Genomic DNA, 22,623 nt, shown 5'->3' with positions numbered 1-22,623 from the left:
AATGAAGTTAGCCAACTTGAAACCCATTAAAAATATATTTATTGCTTCACTAACTATTGTTCCACCGGATCTGTGTTTATTATATTAATTATTGCAATATTGTGTAATAAAAATATTTATCTCTAATAATTGTTTCCGTTCGCTTTATAAATTGTCAGCGTCGGAAAAGGAAAAGCGCCACCCACGTCCTTAAGAAGCCATTCACCTGTTATTAGAGACTCCAGTCGATTGGAGTTATATATGATATTTTCTGTCTATGCTTTCAAAAACAGCTAACATATTGGGTATACGTCCTAAAATACCCCAAATGGGGTGAAAATTAAAATTTCAGCTCAAAAAATATAAGTTTTAATTTTTATAAAATGCCGAATGATTACACTAGCTTACAAATTTGTCATTTCTTATGTAAAATTACGCGCTGAATCTGCAAATGAAGTCAAACATTAAAAAAGCGGAACAGTTTTTTCCGTATTTTTCATTATGAAAAAAAAATACTTAATTGCAAATATTTATTATTTAATCAATTGTAAAGTATTTTATATTAAATTAAAGGTTATTCAATTTCCTATCGACTGTCTATACAACACTTTTCAATCAGATTATAAGTTTAGGCACTGTTGGTGAATTTATCGACGATTTTAATTTATTTTTAGCAAAATTTAAGAAAAAAATTTGATTATACTGTGAATTACACAAATATTTTTCTTAGTACTGGTTTCTTCATTCAATGTTAAAGTCCGATTAGTAGGTCCTCAGAAAATTTCCTAGGATTTCACAAGCAGAAATACCGTGAAATTTTCAAGTTTTTATAATCCTGACTCTGGATTCACGTTTATAAAAACGGGACGTGAAAATATTAGTGGTGTTTTAACATCGGTTGATATTTTTCCGTTATAAATCTCAAGTTCTTTCTCATAAAAACAAGATCAAGTTTCAAATTTTATTGCCTGTCCACATCCTTTGTAGAAATGACTCCGAAGTGAAAATAATCAATGAATGGATCATATATGTCATATTTAAAAATAATAGTAAAAATTATAAAATTAAGTTACGTATGTACTACAATGCCCATGAAACTTTTTTTTTTAATTTTCCAAAAATTTATTTCAAGTCATTAATAAATTCATAAATAGTGCCTAAACCAGTAATTGTTAGGATATTCAATTACCTTTAATTTGACATAAAATACTAAAAATTATCTCTTAGTGTTTCTTATTACAGTTTTCTTCATATAAAATTTATGAGTAAGCTATTAAGTGTGACATCAAAAATATTGTGCTATAGGACAAAATATAAATTGTAATTTTAAGCTTATTTTTTTAGCGAAAATAGCAGTTTATTGATTAAAAAATCCAAATTTTCACCCCGCGTTATTTATATCTTGACGTTTTCTTAAAGGAAATTTATTTTATTTATTTATTATAAATCTTCCGTTGCTTTTTAATGGAAGCTTTTTGACCAGGTAAACACAATCAACAACTACTAAGCAAGTAATGGGACACCAGACTGAAATCAAAGTCTGTAAATCAATTTAATTAATTATAAAAAGCTTAATAATCATTCACTACTATTACAGCTTACAATCAATGATGTCAGCTTGATTTTATTTATATTATTTTTCATGATATTATATAAAATCTTGTCTGCGATGTTTGACCAGAGTTTTAATTATTTAATAATCATTAAATTCCAATCTCTCAACACTATTATTCATATGGGATTCGAACTAAGGTTTATCTTGCTGGTTGATTGAAATATCACTTTATGAATATAATATGCTTATTAGTTAGTATCGCTGAACACAGATATATTTTGTCGCAGCAAGCGAAAAGTTCTTCGACCACTGGTTTGAGGGCGCTTATACTATTTTCCGCATGAACGCAGTTCTTAATTGACACCCCCCACACAGTTTTCGAGCGATATATATCCTGTATTATGTCATAACCCCATGGATATAACATACAAAGGTGTCATAGACCTACACCCGCGTGTATCTCGCGTAGTTGTAGTAGTAAATATTTAAAATGGCCCCGTGTAAATATTTGTTTTCGAAAATAATTCCCGCGGCTCCTAATATAGCTCGCGTTAGAGGAACCGGTACCACACTTTCGGCCACTATTTATTTGAATGATGAAACGCATCCTCTGACGTCAGAGGAGCGGAGGCAAACCGGGCGGTGGTGGCACAGCTCAAGTACTTGATCAATGAATATCCTCACAACTAGGTCATTGGTGCTCCACCCGCGCTACCTTCGGGGTCCTAGCCCCGGACGAACTCACTCAATCGGCTCTCCCATACCCGGTGACGTCGTTTCCCAATTGGCAAATTGGATAATCATCCAAATGCGAATATAGCCACGAATCTACTCTACCCTCATTTTTAAAATAAATGTTATATTTATAGCTTAATCGGTTTAATATTATCATGTTTTCTCAACTTTATATTATAATGATGGTATATTATGAAAATAAAAAACATAGCGATTTCTTTATATATTGTATTATACAATCACTAGGAATATATCTCGTAATTACTGCATACATCTTCAATATAGCATTCATTCAAATAGAATAAACAAGTATTTACTGATTTAAAAACAGTCCAGTCTATTTATTTTTAACAATTAGCGCAATGCGTGATCACCGCGTGCTCCTTAATTTCTGCCCTGTAATTGATCGATCGCCCTGAATGGCGGTACCAGTATGTGAAAGTACACAGGGTAGTATTGACTTGTTGTTCTCGAGGTACGGTTGTCCATTATTATATTATATTTATGGTTCTGCATACCTATGCATTTTTTTAATATATTTATTTTAAAAAGTAATACTGGGTAGAAGAATATGTAAGTGTAAGGTGAATGATAAAGCATCATATTTTACATGTAATACTTAATTTGTAATATATATTGAGCTTTAATTACAGCTTTTTTTCGCAGCTTAACTTTGCATTTTCAATTGAGTTAGGCAACTTTCTTGTTTAAAACATATACCATAATTTGGTCACTGTACAGGTTAATCGAAAACCGTCCACCCGTACATCAACGCTAAGTGAGGCAAGGAGCGATCTGTTGTTTAAATAGAATAGTCGCCAAATCATTTCTAAAAAATCAATTACATTACAGTTTTAGGTAGTACTAATAATGTGGCCTTTGCTCATGAACATGATTCCTACCGCTGCTGCTGCCATACAACCTCAGACTATAACGCTATATATACGATGTGATCGATTTTGTGCGTTATCAACCAGTGGTTTTTATTTTAAACATTTTTATACAAAGCTGAAGTAGCTCATTATTAGAAAATTTAATTATTCATCCGTGGGATTAGGAAAATTTATCGAAATTAAAATTATATAATAATCACTAATTTTTATCTCCAAGACACTTTAAAAATTAAGAACACTATTTTTAAAGTTACTGGGAGAAACCAGCTCTTTTAGGCAATAATCGCCGACTTATGTCTTTGTCCCTTAGCTTGACATTTGACAGATTAAAAATATATTAAACATGAATACGTTTTGAAAAGGCCTAAAAGTTGTGTGCATTAATTTTATCAATTTTGCCTAATAAATTTATACACATGCATAAATTTGGAAAAACATCAATCGATTCCGCAGCCCTATTAATTATAATTACAAACGTTAGCTTATCTGAGGGTTGTATTTATCGAATCAAATGTCGTATGCTCAATTTTCAAGTGTCCATTCTCGGTGCTGCCTACCTTTCACTCCTTATACCATTTTTTTCAAATGTGTGGTCTGCTTTTAAATGCACCACATATTTAAATATAACATACATTATATTATATATAATTATAGTAATAAACACATACACATTCACTGTAACATATATAATATAATATAAAGGTTACATAATAAAAATACACATGATAAAATTTCACAGCAGAAATACAAACAAATTTTATTGGATGAAAAACACAATCCCCCACCTGCCCCTCTCCCTAAATGACGTCCCTGGTCATAATATACTTATATAAAGGATTTAATAAAGGCACTCTTTACTAACCGGTTTATAAACGAGCCACAACAAAGCAAGCACGAGTCGAGGGAAACCATGTGTCAGTCATGAAAGAACAAAGCCACACCAGCCGCGCTCGAAAGAAAACTTTCTTCGCCTGTTGCACGTCAATGACTCGCTTGCGTTTTTCCTCTCACCGAGAGAGAAAAACATTCGTCATGCCGATTAATATCAACGTTTCAAGTTTATCGCGTGGCTCGAATTACATAAATACGTTCGCAATCAAATCCGACCGACCAGGCCTCGACCTATGGTATTTGTTCGGGTGCTTTTGTGCACACGGCCTAGGCGGGCACAACCAGAGGTGGCCGAAGGCTTGAGGCTCCCAGGGCGGTGCATTTCACCGGGGCCACGGGGGACAGGGTCGGCGGGGAGGGCCGTTGTGACGCATGACGCACGTGGGGTGCTCCTGCGCCCCCAGCATGAACGGGAAACCCTCTGATCAATGGGGGCCTATGTAGGTCACAGGCACCGGGTCGTTGCACCAGCCAGGGCCCATTCAGCTGCACCCCCGGCCTTCGCCCCGCCGCTCCCCGCGCTCCCAGGCTTCGGGTCTCTGCCCCCCACAGCTACCTCACGACCTACATAAAGTCTCCACATTATACAATGAATATCTAAAAATAGCATCCGATACGCTTTCACCCCCTTCCACTCCACTCCACTCAACCTCACCATCACCTCCCACTTCGCAGAGTTACCAATATGCATTTCCACTTTTCATAAATAACGTATCGGAATATTTTTGATAACTGCAATCATATAGCAATTTTAAATACCCAAAATATAATTTTGTTACTATATATGTTTTTAATAAATATACATCTAAAAAATAAATGCAGTCATAAAATACCACCATAGTTAAATGTCATTGACCGTTATTGAATATATACATATATAAGCTTGGGAGAGAATAAGCATATTTTTTCTCAATGTCTGTCCCATTGATTTGGATGGTCATTGAACATGCCAGATACAGAGGAAACTACCTTCTTTTGAATTTGAAAGACTTATTTATATCAGATGGGAAATGGGAATAGATGTATAAGAACATAATTTAAGTTGAATCTATCTATTACACAAACCTCTGAGTACAAAGGACACGGTAGAGTTTAAGCTTTAAGCTCTTAACTATTGGTGTTAAACCGTTGAAAAGTTCTTCATTATGTGTCATAAGATCAAAAGGCACATCACTTTATATAAATATGTCAATTTTATATTTTTCTGTGTAATATACTCATCTATACACACTTGCATATGTCCAAAAAATAATATTTACTGGACTGACAAACATAGATGTTGAACCGTTGAAAGTTCTTTATTATGTGTCATAAGGTCAAATGGCACGTCACTAGATTTTTTTATCCATATGAATAACAATAGTGCATATTATACCCATATATACAAATTTGCATATGTTAAAAAAATAATATTTGCTGAACTTACTTACTGACCAATGTAGAAAAAAATCTAAATTGCCACTAGTAATACCATAACTCTGAAAAGTGTCGTCTGCATCTCAGATGTATTTTATATTTTTTTTAATATTATATAATATATTATAGATATATGTATTATATTATATGCTATAAAAACTTTTAGTCTTTACTTAGTATTAAATTACGTATTTTAAAAATGCTGAAATTTTTAGTTTTATCTGTAACTATTAACTTCTCTGTTCTGCGACAATAAATATTTTTTATATATCTCCTCATTTATGTTGGTAAATAAAATGGTAAATTTCGCCTTTAAAAAATATTACGTAGTATCAAATCAATTCGATTAATATTTTTAGTTACGTAATAACTTGTGTCTCTCTTTAAAAATACAACATCTGTCTGTATTTTTGTATATCTACGTTCATTGCGATGTTTATTTATGAATGATATCGAAATTCGTCACTCACCCTTGTTGACCACCGACTGGAATAATTCTGAATCGCCGCAATTAAGGCTTATGTAACTGTTTTATATTTATGTACAAATTTAGCCTAAAACTATTATATAACAACAAAGATTCGATTAACCAGTGAACCTCTCCATTGATATTGAAATTTATTCTAGAAATAGCCATTGAAGCGATGTATTAAATGTTGTGAGTGCTGTAACCAGTGGCGTAGCTAGGTGCGCCCTTTACGTTTGCGTTATATAAAACTTGTAGGTTATCAATACTTTTTTGATTTTGTAATTACTTTTAGCACGTATAAACAATAATTAATAAAAGTTAAATGTACTTCTTTCTTCTGCAAAGAAAGTTTTTTCTTTAAAAAAAATATTGAGTACCACAAATACTTTATAATAATATCCGAAATAGCACAATTTTCTTCGATCCCTAATTATTTAATAAAATAAAATAGGAAATGTGACATAATGCTTTACGGACTACCTTGCAAACGTCGAAACACTTATTATATTCATCATTGCCAAACAATCTTATTATGTTAAATTTTTTTCTAGTCTTGGTTCTTCAAGTAGCTTCGATTGAGACGATTAAACCTATGATTTTATGTATAATAATAACCATGAACACGTGTTTCACAACATGTTATAATCTGCCACTATTTTCAACAATTTCTCAAAAAAATAATTTTACGATGCTATTTTTATTGAATGTTTTTTTAGAACAGTCCTAAAACATTTTTTTAATTTCTAATGGTGATAACTAAGCTAGATCGAATTACGTAAATGCGATTAGCTAATACATACTAGCATAATGATCGAAGTAAAATGTATATTTAATGTAGTTGGAATATTGTTAACGGCTTCTGCCAATGTCTCAGTGGCAATTGTTGTTATAGTCAATAAAATAACACCAGCAAAATTATATTGTATTTCAATAAGAAAACTTTCATGCACAACAGCGTATTAATGATGAGTTGAACCATTGTTAAACAATTTAAAATTAAACCTTTTATAACCCTAACCGTCATGTAAGCTCTCTTATTCGGCAATATATGCATCTTCTTCTGTTGTGAACAACTTTGTAAATATGCATGTGTCATTTGTTCTTAACTATAGAAACCACTAATATTATTTTTAATTTTATACATTTCAAGTCTCGCCTCCGGATTACGCCCGGGGCAACTGTTCCGCTCCCTCTCCCTGGTTACGCTAGTGGCTGTAACGTTTTCTATTTTAAAAATGTGGGTATTCAAGGATACGCAATCTATTTATGAATTCAATTGATTGTACAGGCTCATGTATTTCCGACTACTTATATAATTGATGCCATTCATTCAATTATTGTTAAAAAAATATATAAAAATTTATTCAACTTGAATAAATTGTACTCGTCACATTTTATTATATTCAAGTAAAACACATTATTTTGCGTCTAACAATTATATGACCTTAGTTTTTTAAATACCGTTATTCGTTCAAATTATGTACATTTACAATGCGTGGCCAAATTAACCATATAGAGCCTAAAAGGCTTGAGCCAAATATCTTTATGGATCGAATAATACCTGCCGTCTTATTTTCTTATGCCGTACATCATACGTAGGGATTGTAATAATACCGGTATTACAGAAAGAAAGAAAAAATCAATACCGGTATTATCGGTATTGACATATGATTACTTTAATTAATTGACCGTAAAAGTAATCCAAGTACCCCTCGCATGATTCACCATGTGATTCAATTCGAATACCCCAGCATATTGTTTCGATATATTTAATATTTTAATTAAAACACTTAAATAATTATAAAAAATAATATTTTTGAAAATTCGGGCATCAAATCCTTCTTTTTTTGAAAACAATAACTCTAAGACAACATCGTCTTTGACAAAATACCAGATAAAATATAATACTCATTATTTTTTGTCAGTTATGATTATCCAAAAGAACCTAGCAATACCTTTTTTTTAAAACATACATATAATTGATACGATTGATGATTATTTCGTAGACTATTTGGTTAAAAATATGTCTGAATGTAGATAAAAATGTAAATATATTAAAAATAATTTCGTGTATGCAATACCTGCTTTTGTTTTCAATTCGCCAGCCATCCCTATCATAAAAAAGGTACGGTCATTTCTCTGTCCCAGACAATTTTACTTAACATAAGCTATATTTTTAAGCCCTGTAAATACATTTTAATTATTAATTATTTTATATTATTTTTAGTTGGTAACAGAAAAAAACAACCTATCTTTAGTTGGTAACAGTAAAAAGAAATATTGCATTATTTTTAATGAACAAGATTTTTTTTTAAAAAAACATTTCATTACCTTTTTAAAAAAAATATTGCTAATATTTAACATAAATGTGTAGTGAAGCATATCCGTCGACTATTTAGGTAAAAATATGTACAAATAGTAAAAAAAAATTCGTGTATGCAATACCTGCTTTTTTCACTTCGCCAGCCATCCCTATCATAAAAAGGGCATGGTCTCTGTTACATATCATAATTACTGGGAACCACTAGGTACCATTAGATTTGATTGAGATAAAGCAAATGTATTCCTTTTATGTTAACACGTCGCGTATATACAAAAAAATCGAACATGTTGAATTTTTTAAGATTGCGCCGAAATATCAGTCGGTGCGAAGTAGATTGGGCTGATATTTCGGCCCTCTTGGACTAAAGGGATAATATTATTCTACTTTGATATTCTATCCCGATAAAACTACTTAAGAAATAAAAAAATATTTTCTGTATTAACGGTATCTCATTTTGTAATACCGAAGGTCTATTTTTGCCCCAATACCGGTACTACCAGTATTGCAACCCTAATCATACTACACTAATATGGAGCAGTGCTCATTTTTTATTTACATTTGATGACTTCGTAACAGCTTTGGGCAAATTATCCTAAATATATACAGATATTTTTATTCTCATAAATGTAGTACAACGTCGTAACTACTCATTTAATTATTGAGATTTCTTCCTAGAATATCTATTAATGAGTACAATATGCCGAAAAAACAAGTCGAATCCGTCAGCATTCGGTGGCGTTTTTTAATTTCCAAGTCGGATCAGTGAACTGGGTGATAATCAATTACTGTGCGTTCGAATTCTGCAGCAGAAACGCTTTTAGAATAAAAACAACCTTAGTCACATAGTGATTGAACGCTATATTATAAATAGTTTAAAACCACTGATTCCCCGATTTGTGCTGTCGCAATAGATACTCGTAGGTGTTGATTATTACGCAGTTGTAATGTATTTGACTAGGGCCTGTTATGTCACAACGGTAGATATGCGAATTTTCACACCCAGTCATCTGGATGTAGACTATCGTCTTTACCGGAAAGTACGGCGTTTTGTGCCTTTGACACGTCGTTAGAGCGCAAACAAGGCAAGACAAGAGAGAGTAGTGGTGCAGCAGAAGCGGCAGTACTTCCACATTTAGCCACTGTTTGAACAGTAGCGAGCCGCTATTTGTGCATCACTCGACAGGGCGTAACAAATATTATAACGGCCGCTTTTCATTATGCTCAACGATGGAGCATTGTCGTTGTTTTACCGGGAAACGTCGCCGTCTGCCACTTATCTCCAGTCTGACTGTTGCACACGCGACAATGGATGATGTCCTTTTCTTGTGTCGGACGGAGGAGTACGCAAAACTGAAAAACTATTCGATCGTTCATCTCGTTGCCTCTTAACGCTACGAATACCGCTTGACTGTAGAAGCATTTCATTTTATCTAAAATGGTGTTGTCCTGGACGTCTATGATCAAAACAGCCAAAATGTATAAACGACCCCAGAGTTGTGAGATTTTTGAAAATAATATAATCAATTTGTTTCATCGTAGTCTTTCTGTTAGTAGCTGGGCATTATCGGTATGCTTTTTCTGTTTTTTAATGTATGTTCTTTTAAGCAAGACTGTTTTAAGATTTGAATTAAAATATATTAGGAATTACATAATTGTGTAATATGTAGTATTAAAATATTATCCACTGATTTAGTTGTTAAGACCAAGTCATATGTATAATTGTTAAGGCCAAGAGGATAGAACTAGCGTGCAGCGGAAACTGCGTCATCTTTTTCCGCATAATAAATGCTTTAACGATGCTATTGACTTTCTCGCAACTCGATAAACACTACATATGTTTAGTTGAAAACCGAAAGCTAAAACACATGTACACTATAAAACCAATAAATCCGAATTAAATAGTATACATATGTGTTTAGAGAACATACTTGTATCACCACATAAAAAAACTATATTAACTATAACAAGATCACCCAATGATAAAACAAAACTAAATCAATCCATCTAAAAGCTACAGATTACTCTTAATGGAAAGTTACAAATAGAATAAAAATCCTCAACAATTCATACCATCAGACTATTTAAGTAAAATAAGGAAAAAGCTAAACATTTGCAGAACTCTTAACGCAATGACTTAACTGATATGGAAAATTAGATAGAGAACCTCGTCAACTTGACTTACCAATTAGGAACTTCAATCCTAAAAAGGTTCAATCTATTACTAATAATAAACTATGCACTAAAAAGTCACTTGATAAATGGAAGAATTGTGAAGGAACTAGCAATAAAGGCCATATTTTATATAACGCAAAAATCAGGCTCGACAACTTCCTAGCCCAATGGAAGGTGGCTCAAATAATTCTACTACTAAAACCTGGAAAAAGGCCAAATGACGTCACATCATACCGATAATGTAAAAAATATTTGAAAGACTAATATTAAAAAGAATGCTGCAGCCTAAAATTGTAAAAAGAAAAATCAGTCCTAATCACTAATTTGGTTTTAAGAAAACAATCATCCAACACGGACATGGAGGTGAAAAAATACGCAAGCATTTGACAAAGTGCTAATCTATAAAATCAAGCGACAACTTCCTCATAATTTATTTTTTACACTTTCAAGTTACCACGGGCTTGTACCCGTTTTTTTTAAGTGTGTTCTGGGACCAGTACTGTATCTGCTAATCACAGCGGACCTACCATATGCGAAGGACTCAAGAATAGCAACTTTTGCAGACGATACAAATATTATGGCATCAGACGTAGAGCCGAAAGTAGCAGCAAAGAGTTTACAAGATATTTTTATTAAGATACAAGCTCTGGAAATGGAGGATCAAAGCAAACAAATCTCTTTATGTTACATTCACGCTAAACAGGGACACTTCCAAAGGTCTTGGCAAAGCGAAAACATCAACCAGTGCTAAATACTTTGGGATTAACCTTGACTTGGGGACTCACATCTGGAACAAAAGGAAGCAACTGGGATTCTAGTTTCGTAAGCTGTATAAGAAAATAAAATTCTATGATGCTAGTATGGACACACAGAAAAAACAAAAGTTCCAAAACAAAGCTCTCAGTATATTTGTTAACGCTTTTTGATATATTCCAACCCGATTCATTTCCAGAGACTGCAAGTGCGAAAGTGTTAACTTTGATAGAAAAATATGTACGCAAACTAGATAAAATGACTAAAAGTACGCCATAATAAACTAGCTAAGGAATTAACAATTTAAACGTATAAATATATTGTAATAAGCTCTACTAATCATCTAATAAAATAACATGTAAGCTTACACTACTAACAAAACTAAACCACATATATATTGAGAATAGTAGAACAAGTGTAGGAAGATACTACTGGGCATCTTCTAACGTGCTATTCTTATTAACTAAGGGAAGGAGAAAATATAGCTATAAAAATTGCTCAAAGGAGTAATAAAGAATATATATAGAAGAAATTCAGATACCGATTGAATAAATATATAGGATAACAAATTCGTTAAAAAATAACTGTTGACGTTACTAATATGTAGTGCCACTAAAGTTTTAAAAAATACTACTATTGATGCTGCAATTTATTTACTGTTACGTATATCAAAACAATTATACATACTTGCACATATGGAAAAATCAGTAATATTTTTTCTAGTCATACAGTCTAACGAACGTCGGGAGGTGTTGCAATCGATACTTTAAACTTCACATTGTCTCTGGCCATTGAAGCTAAAAAGCTCTCTCGCAAACCTAACGAGAAATAAACATTTGACGTACATTTTCTGCCATAATAACTTCTCTGGAGGAACAAAGCAACACGTCTGTATCCGCGAAATTTCAACCTCGGGATCCTGAGCTTAATCTGTTCATGTTACGGGAAGATTAAACGGGCCGCTGCTGGTCACATGTACTAGTTTAAATTTAGGTTTAATTAGATTATTTGGTGTACGACTTCCACATTTCAATCTGGGATACAGCAACCCTTTCTGCATTCGAGATTGGAAGCGCAGACGTAAATTCTACACCATCCGGACTAACGCTGATCTTATAAGTATACAAGCGATTGTAAATCTGATTTAAATACGTATTCCGAATCCTTACATTTTCTAATATTTACTGTAAAATTCTTTGACACTAAAATATACAGTTGTTATCTTAATGGCAATTACTAGCAGTTGAAAACCGTTACACTGATATGCACGTGTTCATTCACACAATTTAACCGCAATGGCATGTGAGATATAGTTTATTTTAAAATGAAAATATGCACGTAATTCATGTATATTTTGAAAGCCATGTTGAAATCATAAGCATCTAAATTATATTATTATTTCAATAGCTACAATCTTACAATTGTGAACTTTGATTTTTCTAAATGTATCCACCTCTATCTGGGTCTACCAACTTTTTTCTACGATCTTATCTAAAAATCTTTATACTACTTCACATGATTTTCCTGCTACCCTCAAATCGTATTTTTATTCTGCGAGTGATCCTTCAATGGAGTTTAACAATACTACTTGATAAAAGCGCTCCTACAGCACCCCTAACTGATGACCCGTCGTCACCGTCGCCCCTTCAATCTTTCCAGCCTCGCCTAACAATTTTCGATTTTGACTTTTGCGATCCTTGACCCATTTGCAGGGCCGCCTACGTGTCCGCGGGGTCAAAGCACCGTCCGCGGCGGCTAGGTGCACGCGAGCGATGTCGCCGGCGATAGCTCTAGTCGCGGCCGTGTGTAGTGCACCGGCCCTCTGACGTCACGGGTGCCAGTGACGTCAGCGCCGCGCCCCACATACACACACACACACCCTGCGACCCTTTCCACACACATACACTGTCGATAAATTGTTGCATTCTCGCGCGATGCCAACCAGCGCCTCGAAGCCGTGCGTCCGTGTGACACACTTACGCGCAAGTGTGAGTGCCTGTCGGAAAACACAATTCGGAAAATTGTTTGAATATGTATTCAACGCTTTAAAAAAGTTTTATTCGATATGAGTGTAGTTGTTAGTTTGATGTGATTACAATTTTAGGATACGAATTATATAGATAATTTTATCAGGTGTATAATTAAGCGGATGCAACAGGTGAATAGGCTTTGTATTTCTATGTTGCTTATATTTTCTTCAGGGTCCTTAAGTGTAACTGAAATGGGACAGAGTAACTATGCAAAAATTTAATTAAAATGCTCAATAGGCGTAAGCCTTTAGATACCACACCAATAACACGGTAAATTTGGGAAGTGTTATTTGGGCTCGTGTAGTTGGGGACTAGAAAATACTCATACAATTTTTTGCAATACGTACGTACGAATCAGGCGCGTGTGCTGAGATATCCTCTCTTTAGTTCGCTCACACATAACATTCGCACGTCCCCAATTTACCGTGTTATTGGGGGCTCTATCGTACATTAAATTTAAATGTATCTGTAAATGTGCGGGTTAAATGAGTTAAAAATTAAATACTTTTACTAAATTATATATTCTTTTTCTGCAATTTTGAAATTAAGAAGATATCAAAATATAATATCGTTTTTTACACCTAAAAACTCTTTGAGGGATTTAAATAGATGATAGTCGTTTGGAGCAATGTCTTAAGAATAGCAAATTATTTTCTGTAGTTTTAATGTACACCTAAAATTGAGAATGTAACTTAATAAATCTGATGTTTTTTATGTATTTATTATTTTTATTAAATAATATTGATGTTTGTTTTTTGTTTTTTTCAGTTTGCAACTTCATTGTTCACGAGCGTTGTGTCAGTCAAGTTGTAACAGCTTGCTCCAGCATCGCCCCTAGTCTTATCAAGGTAACTATTATATATTTATATTACAACACAATTACTAGAGACGTGTATTTTGAGCTACTATTTTTCCCAATTTCACCATTTTTTGATATTTTTGTGGCAAAATCTCGAAATGAGCTAAAAACATATTTTTTCAAAAACTTACAATTTTAGCAAATTGCTCAAAATATGTCTCTAATAATTACATTTTAACACAAATAGATCATTATATTTAAGTACCGATTATTACTATATAAATATACATATAATATATGAAACAACTTCTAACAATGATCCGATTAAAATAGTACATATAAACGCAAAAAAATGGTTAGATGATTTAGGAACGCAAGCGCCTGTAACTAAATGGCACCCGAACGGTGTTTTTATATTAGTAATATTTAAAGTACTGCCGATCGAGTCTCTAAACTTTTCAATCTGACCTCGCGTACAAAATCGCGCTTCGCTCGCGCGTCATTAGAAAATTTATTTCTGGAATTAACCTATCTGAACATAGATTTTGTGGGTGTCGTTTTTCGGCCCTTATAGCGCATTAATAACCGCGCGTTTACAAGCGAATACATATATATATATATAGGTACACTATGTTCACATGTAAAAAATATAAATAAAATAGTACTTGCCTTAAATGTTTTTAACATAAATATTTGCAAATCATTCAAGAACTTCAAGTTAAATAAATAAAAATGTCAATCGTTCCGGCACTAGCACTCCTTAAACTTACAACGTATTACGTGGTTTCACACATTACGTGTGAAATCCTCTTCAGTTGGCTTATACAACTAATTTTTGAGATATGTTCTGACAAAAATAATGACTTAAAATTTCAAAAATAAAACCTTTACCTTGCTAACAAACTTTGCCGAAATGGCTTTATATTTAGTATGACTCAAATTCAATATAAATAGTATTATACATTTTATAGTTTCTACAGTATCTGTTTTTATCTGTTTCAATCTTCTGCTATCAGAGAGCTCCTTTAAATGCACTGCTGATATTAACAGAAACAGTAAAATAGATTCATGAATACAGTCAACATTTTTACTTCTTGTTAAAAAAAAGTAGTAGTGCCATTTGTCTTTAACTTAAAATATACGTGTTGATTCACTTGACTTATATCGTTTCAAACTTATAGTTATAGTTAAACTTCAGGAAAATTTCAATAAAATAATTAACCCTAAATAAGATTGTATGAATTCATTGTATATATCATACATATGTCATATCTGCAGAGTTTAGATAGTTAAAAACCTTAAAAAACTTAAATGCTTATTTTATCAAATCCAAAATAAAATCAATGAAAATGAAACAAAAAATATTATAATATAACATTTAAAACATGGAATCAACGCTTCAAATATTTGCGTACATTTGTATTCCAAGCATAAATTTACTAAACATGTTACAAAACACGAGCCGAAACAGCTTGCCGCTATTGCAGTCTTAATACCAATATCTAACAGAAAAAGTGCATATAAATTGTATATAAATAGCTTGCCCAGTTTGGAGTAACGTATTTAATTCAGCAAATCATTTATATTTTTGTGGTTAAACATAACGAAATTGGTTATTGATTAGTTCAAATAATTTTTTTAAAATCGTTAGCACTATAATTATACATTACTTTTGCATCATATTTTGGCGGACGAATGGAAATTATATAGAAATTATATACAGCGGACGAGGCGCCACCGGTCGTTGTCTTTCCGTCGAGATCCACCAAACGTTGGTGTTACCAAAATTTTTTGCCATAGTAAATAAATCGGCCCTCCACAAAACTATATCAAGGGTCTACAATCTTTTGAACCTTCTGCCCAACAAAAAATTGTCAAGTTTAACTTTAATTTTACTTACAAATACAGTATAGTACATATTATATTACCAATAATAAGCAATATATTTTTTCTTTAAATACAATTTATAAAAGTCAATAAAGACGCTTTAATAAATATTTGCATATCTGATTTCAACTCGATATATTCCATTTGTAAGTGTCGATCTCGACTAAGAATGAAGTAGTAAATATACTGAAATGCAGTTGGTGTTTTCGTAAGATCTGAAAAGTTATTCACAAAGACCTGTGAAATAATATTATTTAATGTCGCATATTATTCGCTGCTTTGTTCAGACGTGGTAAAGGGAATTAAGTTATTCTTCTTATTCTAGAAATGACATAATTTCAGATGCTATGCTATTCACTAAAAAATCTAAATTAGCCATTTTCAACTTCTAGTACAGAGTTCATAAAACACTAAATTATAGAAATTTATAAGCATTTTATATCGACTCAAAATCGCAGTAAAGTACGCAACTCCTAAAGTTTTATAAACTTAATACTGCCGGTTATTTTATTCTTTTAATATTATAAAATGTTTTGTGTTAATGACGATGTTTATATAATTGTCAATTTTTAAAGTCAATAAACATATATAATTTTCTTAATGTTTTGCATCGTTATCTAATAGTATTTTTAGTCCTTTCTTTTTTCTAGTCATAGCTGTAGCTCGTTATGGTAAATCTTGCTAATATTACTTTTACCGCTTCATACAAATCAACAGACTTAGTCGTGCCCTTAATTGGAACTACTGATGATAGTTAATCAATCATTAGCTGACGCCTAGTGCATAGCTTTGCAGAACTCTCTTAATAGTTTAAATTTATTAAATTTTAAAAATGCCAAAACCACATAAATCCCGGTAAATATTCATGTAAGAAATTCTTCAGCTACCATAAAGTTGGAGTATGATCATCATTATAAATAATACATTTATAATTGATAAACTTATTTCTAAAGAATAGTAATAAGAGTAACTTGTAGTAGGTTATACCATTATAATCGAAGATAACAGTAAGGAGAACCTTGACATTCAATACAAAATTATTACACAAAAATGTGACTGGAATGTAGATAACATATATGTTAATATGATATGGAACAATATTTTTAAGAATATTGTGGATAGCAAAATAAAAAGTCAATGTAATTTTAGAACAGAATATCGATTCAACTCAAAACCGTAGTTTAATGGTGATGTTAAATATGCTTTAAAGTAGAATAAAAAGTTTTAAATGAAAAATGGTACACAAACCAACAACGTAGAAATATAGTAATCAAAGCATTAAGAATAGCTAAAAATGGTATTAAAAGTCGATAGATGAAATAAAAGTTGACCCGAATAAGATGCGGAAAACGATAAAAAAATGAATTAATCCTTCTCAGAAAAACGACATTATAAATATGGAAATTGATGGAAATATATAATATATAAAGATCATCATATGATAGTAGAAAAAATTGAGAGTATAGAAGATATTGTGAATTCAAAACCTCAATTCAATAAATTAGTACAATACAATAATGAAACATTTAATGTAAAATTTGGAGAATATAAATCAGTATCTTTAGAAGAAATTTACAACATAATTTGTTAATAAAAAATGGAATCAGTACTGATGAATTAGATGTATATATAATTCAAGAAACAGGGGAAATACTAGGAACTAAATTACATTATTTAGTAAAGATTGCTACTTTTATACCTATGCCTAAAATAGTCAAGAGTTTGAGTAAATGATACCAATTTTCATGTTGCCTTGTATGGAAAAGGTGATGGAAGAAGTTGTAATCGAACAATTAAATGATTTTATTAATTCACAAAACATATTGTGTGAACACAGTCGAGATTCAGAGAAAAACATTTCACTGGAACTGTATTACAAGTAGTGATAAATGATTGGTTGTTGGACAAGGATACGAACAAAATCATTGGTGCAGTTTTCTTGGATTTCAAGAGAGCTTTCGATACAATAACTTGAATAATAAATTAAGAATAATAGAAAGATGGTTAAAAACTATAAAAATATTTATAGTTAACTCTTTTATAGAAATAGTTGACAATATAAAATATTTAGAAGTAATTATAGATTAAAAAAAAAATTTTTAGAAATATATTTTAAAAAAATTGGTATAAAATAGGTACATAATCTAGGATGAGAAATATGTTAAGTATAAATACAAAAAAATAATCCACCTTAATATTATATTGCCCCACTTAAATTATTATTCAATAATATTATATATGTATGCTTAATAAATTAGATGTGACGATGTCCCAATATAGGGCAATGAGAGTAGTTTTAAATAAACATAGATTTACTAGTTATAGAAGTATGATTGAAAGATTGGAATTGGAAAAAATGAGTATGGCCAGGGGAATATTGTACGGATATGTAAATTTGTATAACAATATTCCTAAGACAAACCGCAAAAATAAAAATGAAAATGGTTTCTTTAATGGAATAAAAAAAACAATTTCGTGCATAGAGAAATAAATTATAATATTAAAGTATTTGTATTTATTCTGTTTATATTTATATTGTATTTGACATGTACGTTTGATTGTATTTACTTAGTGTATAAACAGTGAGCTAAATAAATTAATAAAATAAATAAATAATATTTTTTGTAATTCAATATAAGGAAAATCGCTTAGCGTGACAATTTGCGTTGTCAGTATTTGACTGTCAATCACAAACTACGAGTCAAATATTACTAATAAATGTATATGTGCATCACAGAAAAAGTTACGTGAGAAAAAATATGAGATTAACTAAAAAAATAATAGAACCCTAAATAAAACGCTGAAGGAAACAATGTGTAATATTATTTTTTGGCGATAATGCGACGCGGGCCGCATGTATTGACTTTGTACAGTAAGGTTGGACAGACTGGTTATAAAACTGAAGCTCTGTTGACAAACAACCAAAGCAGTCAATTTTATATTGTCGCGTTTTCCAATAGTGTCAACGCATGAACAATTGACATTTCAACGACATTTTTTCCCGATATTTTATAAAATGTATTTGATCAAACAATTATTTGATAGTCTTTACAATATCGAAAAGCTCGAGATTCAGACATTGTAACAATTTTCATTGTGCGAGGGCGCGTGGATGCGACGACCTTGTCCGATTAGCGCCATTGTGCGCCGCGCGCGGCCATGGCCGAAAATCGACGCGCTTTACGGCTAGTTTTTCCCACCCCCCACCCCGCATCGTGTTTTTCGTCCGACGCTGGCTGTTTGAGACTAAACGTAGGGAATATGCGAGATGCGGCCGACGGAAAACGGGCAGAAGAAAAAGAAGAAGACGTCGCCGGCGCGCATCGCAATGGCGCAAAGCGGTTCGTGCGCGTGGGCCCCGCGCAAATGTGCTCGCGAACACGCCAACCCCCGGCGACCTCTGACACCGATGCACGCGAACGCCGCGTGGTCGTTTCGATGTTTTAATAAAGGGGAAAATTCAATTTTTTCGTTTGTTCAAACTAAAATAATTGCTTTTTTAATAAATATAAATTATTTAGTGTGACAATGCATTATTTTTTTAGTGGGGGTAGGGAGTTACCAAATAACTCGTATCTTTCTGTTCAGAAAATATTCAAATATTTTATAAATACTAATGGCGTGAGGCGACTTGTGTACCGACGTAATATAAAAATTTTGCTCAATCCCACCATACTTTAGAAAATTTCATCATTTTCTGATTTTTTTAAATATATATACTATATATAAATAGAGAGAATACAATACAAAAATTAAAAACTTAACACCTGTCACAGTTGTTTCGGCGCCTGCTATGTTGTTCAATTTAATCCTTTGTGAGTATATTCAAAATCACGGTCGGCAGGCTTTAGTAGACTAACAAATCGGTTTTAAAAAATTTAGTTAACTTTTACTAGTTACTTGAGTGACATGTTATCGCAAGTTATAATGTGTTACAAGTGTGTTAAAATTTGGATCCGATGCTCTTCCTTCTTTTTATTCATGACACATGAAGCCATTAAGACTATTTAGTATGTGCTATATGTATTATACCTCTTTTGTGGGTACGGTAGAAACGTTACATCGTTAGTCGATCAAGAACCAGTGTCATATTATAATAGTTACACTTTCAATATCTCCTTTGGAACTCGTATTTTGTATGATAAGCTAGTTTAAATCTGGCTACATTTTTTGGAATCAAGCACTTGTTAAATTCCCACGAACATTAAAATTCTTCGAATCTTATTCGTATTTTCATCCTAGCGTTTTTCTGTTGGAAGCGTATCTTATATTTTTTTAAATACACAAATTTAATGATATTTTTTATTAATCGAACATTTTATGAAAAACAATATAAATTAAATAACCGCCTCTGGACCTATGACAGCAGCCGATCCTTTCGATATAATTTCGATAACTTTCGTACATTTCAGGCGATATTTCGGCTATAACTTGACATGTTGGTTTTTAGATGATCCAAAGTGTCTGGTTTGTCGACGTAGACATGACTTGGCCCCATAAAAATCTTGGCGGCCAGTTGACGTCACCAAAATGTGAAATAATGCGAGTTATTTGGCGCATTTTTCATAAGGAGAGCTGCGAACGCCGACGAATCGACACTTCTGGGTTTTCGACCACACTTTACTTACAGCAGCAATATTCTGACGATGCATAGGCCTTACACCATCTCCAACCCTTCTAGTCTCTTCCATTTTTTCTCTCAGTAGTACCATGAAATTGGCCATAATCTTCCCGTAGATACATGATTCTTACAGAATTGTTATTTGTGTTGAACAATTGAACAATTTTAACGCGTTGAGCGGTGGTTAAGCGATCCATTTTGTAAATGTGTTGTTGCACACTAATATTTGACACTTAGAACACGCGTGATTATTGACAGCTATCTGATTTACAGTGCTGCCAATATAGAAAATTTGAATTGGATCATCCAGTATTATTGACATATGCTATATGACTTTCTGCTGCAGACTGTAGAATGTCCATTATTTTTGCCCGTCAAAACTCAATAACGATTCCCTATCATTCTATCACAATGATGTTTCCTACAATTGTCCGTTTGATGGGATGTGGAAGGAACTGTTACCAATAAACAGAACTACCACGAAGGAACTGTATTATCAACAATTTGACCGACTAAAGCAATCCATTAAAGAAAAACAACAGAAAAGGTGTTATTTTACATCACGATAACGCCAGGTGTCATAATTTTCTGACCTGGCACCGCCAGAGTATCATCTTTTCCGCAGTTTCTAAAGCTATATTAATATGAAACGGTGGTTTATTCTTCAGCTTTGAGCAAGTTGAAAATTAATTGTAAATAAAAATAAGAAATAAAAACATAATAAAATATAGAATTATTTATGGGATAACCCAATTCATTCTAAATTATTATAAAATCACCAGCAGTACTATTTGGCTAGGATTATGAGTAAATATAATACCAAATCTTTTCGGAATAGAGTAAAATATATATACAGGTGACGCATAAAGTCAGAAAAGTATTAAATAATTATGACTTTTTTTTCAAAATAATAAAATTTATTTCATTTGCGCTCTTTCAAGTGCATTTTCCATTAAGCTCGTCGGAATATCTGATGTTCTCCTTTAACTGTTCAGTGGTTCGTGGTTTTCTTACATCCACCCTTTCCTTGAGATATCCACAAAGGAACGGAAAGGGCAGTTAAATTCTGAATTTCTGAAATAAATTTTCATAGGGCTGCTCACAACCGAATAAACGTTTTATATTATTTCATGCCCTTTAATTAAAAAGTCTTGAAAAAAATCTGTTTTTAAAATAATTCAATGTGTCATAAATAATTTTCTAGTCACATTTATAGTCTTGATTCGTAGAATGCACGTTTTAGCATTTTTTTAATTTAAATATATTAGTAAAATAAATTATTTTAGGAAGCGTTAGGACGCTCACGTTAAATTGAAGCCGTCTCCAGATTAAAAAAAATTGTAAGAGATGTGTAACAAGATGTTGCCACAAATATATGATTATTAGATGTAAAATGCTAATATTGCCTATTTTATCATTATACGGTTAGAATCTGCGATTATAATTTACAAAAAAAATCGAGAATGAAACTAATAATACATTTTAAATCAGAAGATAACGTCACAAAATTAATTTTCAAATTTAATATTTTGGGCATTTTTTACAATGTTTATTCCTAACGAAGCGAGTCAAAAGTAGTTATAAAAAATAAATGACTAACAAAAAACTCTACGTAACGATTTTTAGACAGAAAGTGTTATATAAACTGTTTCAATATTCATAATTGTATAATCAATATTGCAAAACTCAGCTTTAACAAGTATATTAATAAATCGAAACTAACCAAGTTTAATTAAATATATTTTCATAGGAATTGTTTTGGAAATCGATAATTTTATCAAAAATTCAATAATCCGGAAATACGGAACCTTATGAGAAAAAACTGAGAAATTAAATTGAGTAATTGTGTACAAAAAAAAATGTACAGTATAATTTAAATTTAAGATATGATAAATCGTACTAATTTGTATAGTCATAAAAAATTATCGAATCACATAAAAACCGTAACATATTTCAAGTTTTCTATCGTGTCTGTGATTTATATATAAAATTAATTCTGATTGCTCATCACAGATTAGGTTTTCTTAAATTTTCCTAATCTCACGTATAAATTATTCAAAAAATTGAGCTAGATCGAGCATCTATTGATAATGAGCTGTA

The 22,623-nt window shown here is 32.0% G+C and overlaps 1 protein-coding gene across 6 annotated transcripts in view; it reads left to right on the top strand.

Annotated features, from left to right (window-relative positions):
* LOC148239323 (diacylglycerol kinase theta) overlaps positions 1–22,623 on the top strand; it is a 53,723-nt gene that overhangs the window by 14,767 nt on the left and 16,333 nt on the right. For all 6 annotated transcript variants that reach the window (XM_088188503.1, XM_088188479.1, XM_088188519.1 and 3 more), the window contains exon 2: positions 13,985–14,064. In XM_088188503.1, the coding sequence (XP_088044629.1) occupies positions 13,985–14,064 (80 nt within the window). The remainder of the gene's footprint in view (positions 1–13,984; positions 14,065–22,623) is intronic.

This window comes from Plectrocnemia conspersa, unplaced genomic scaffold (genome assembly GCF_051122295.1).
Source record: "Plectrocnemia conspersa isolate PC_06_02 unplaced genomic scaffold, ASM5112229v1 ptg000001l, whole genome shotgun sequence".
NCBI classification, from domain to species: Eukaryota; Metazoa; Arthropoda; class Insecta; order Trichoptera; family Polycentropodidae; genus Plectrocnemia; species Plectrocnemia conspersa.
The sequence above is the reverse complement of the archived record's forward strand: the minus strand, read 5'-3'. Positions and strand labels throughout refer to the sequence as shown.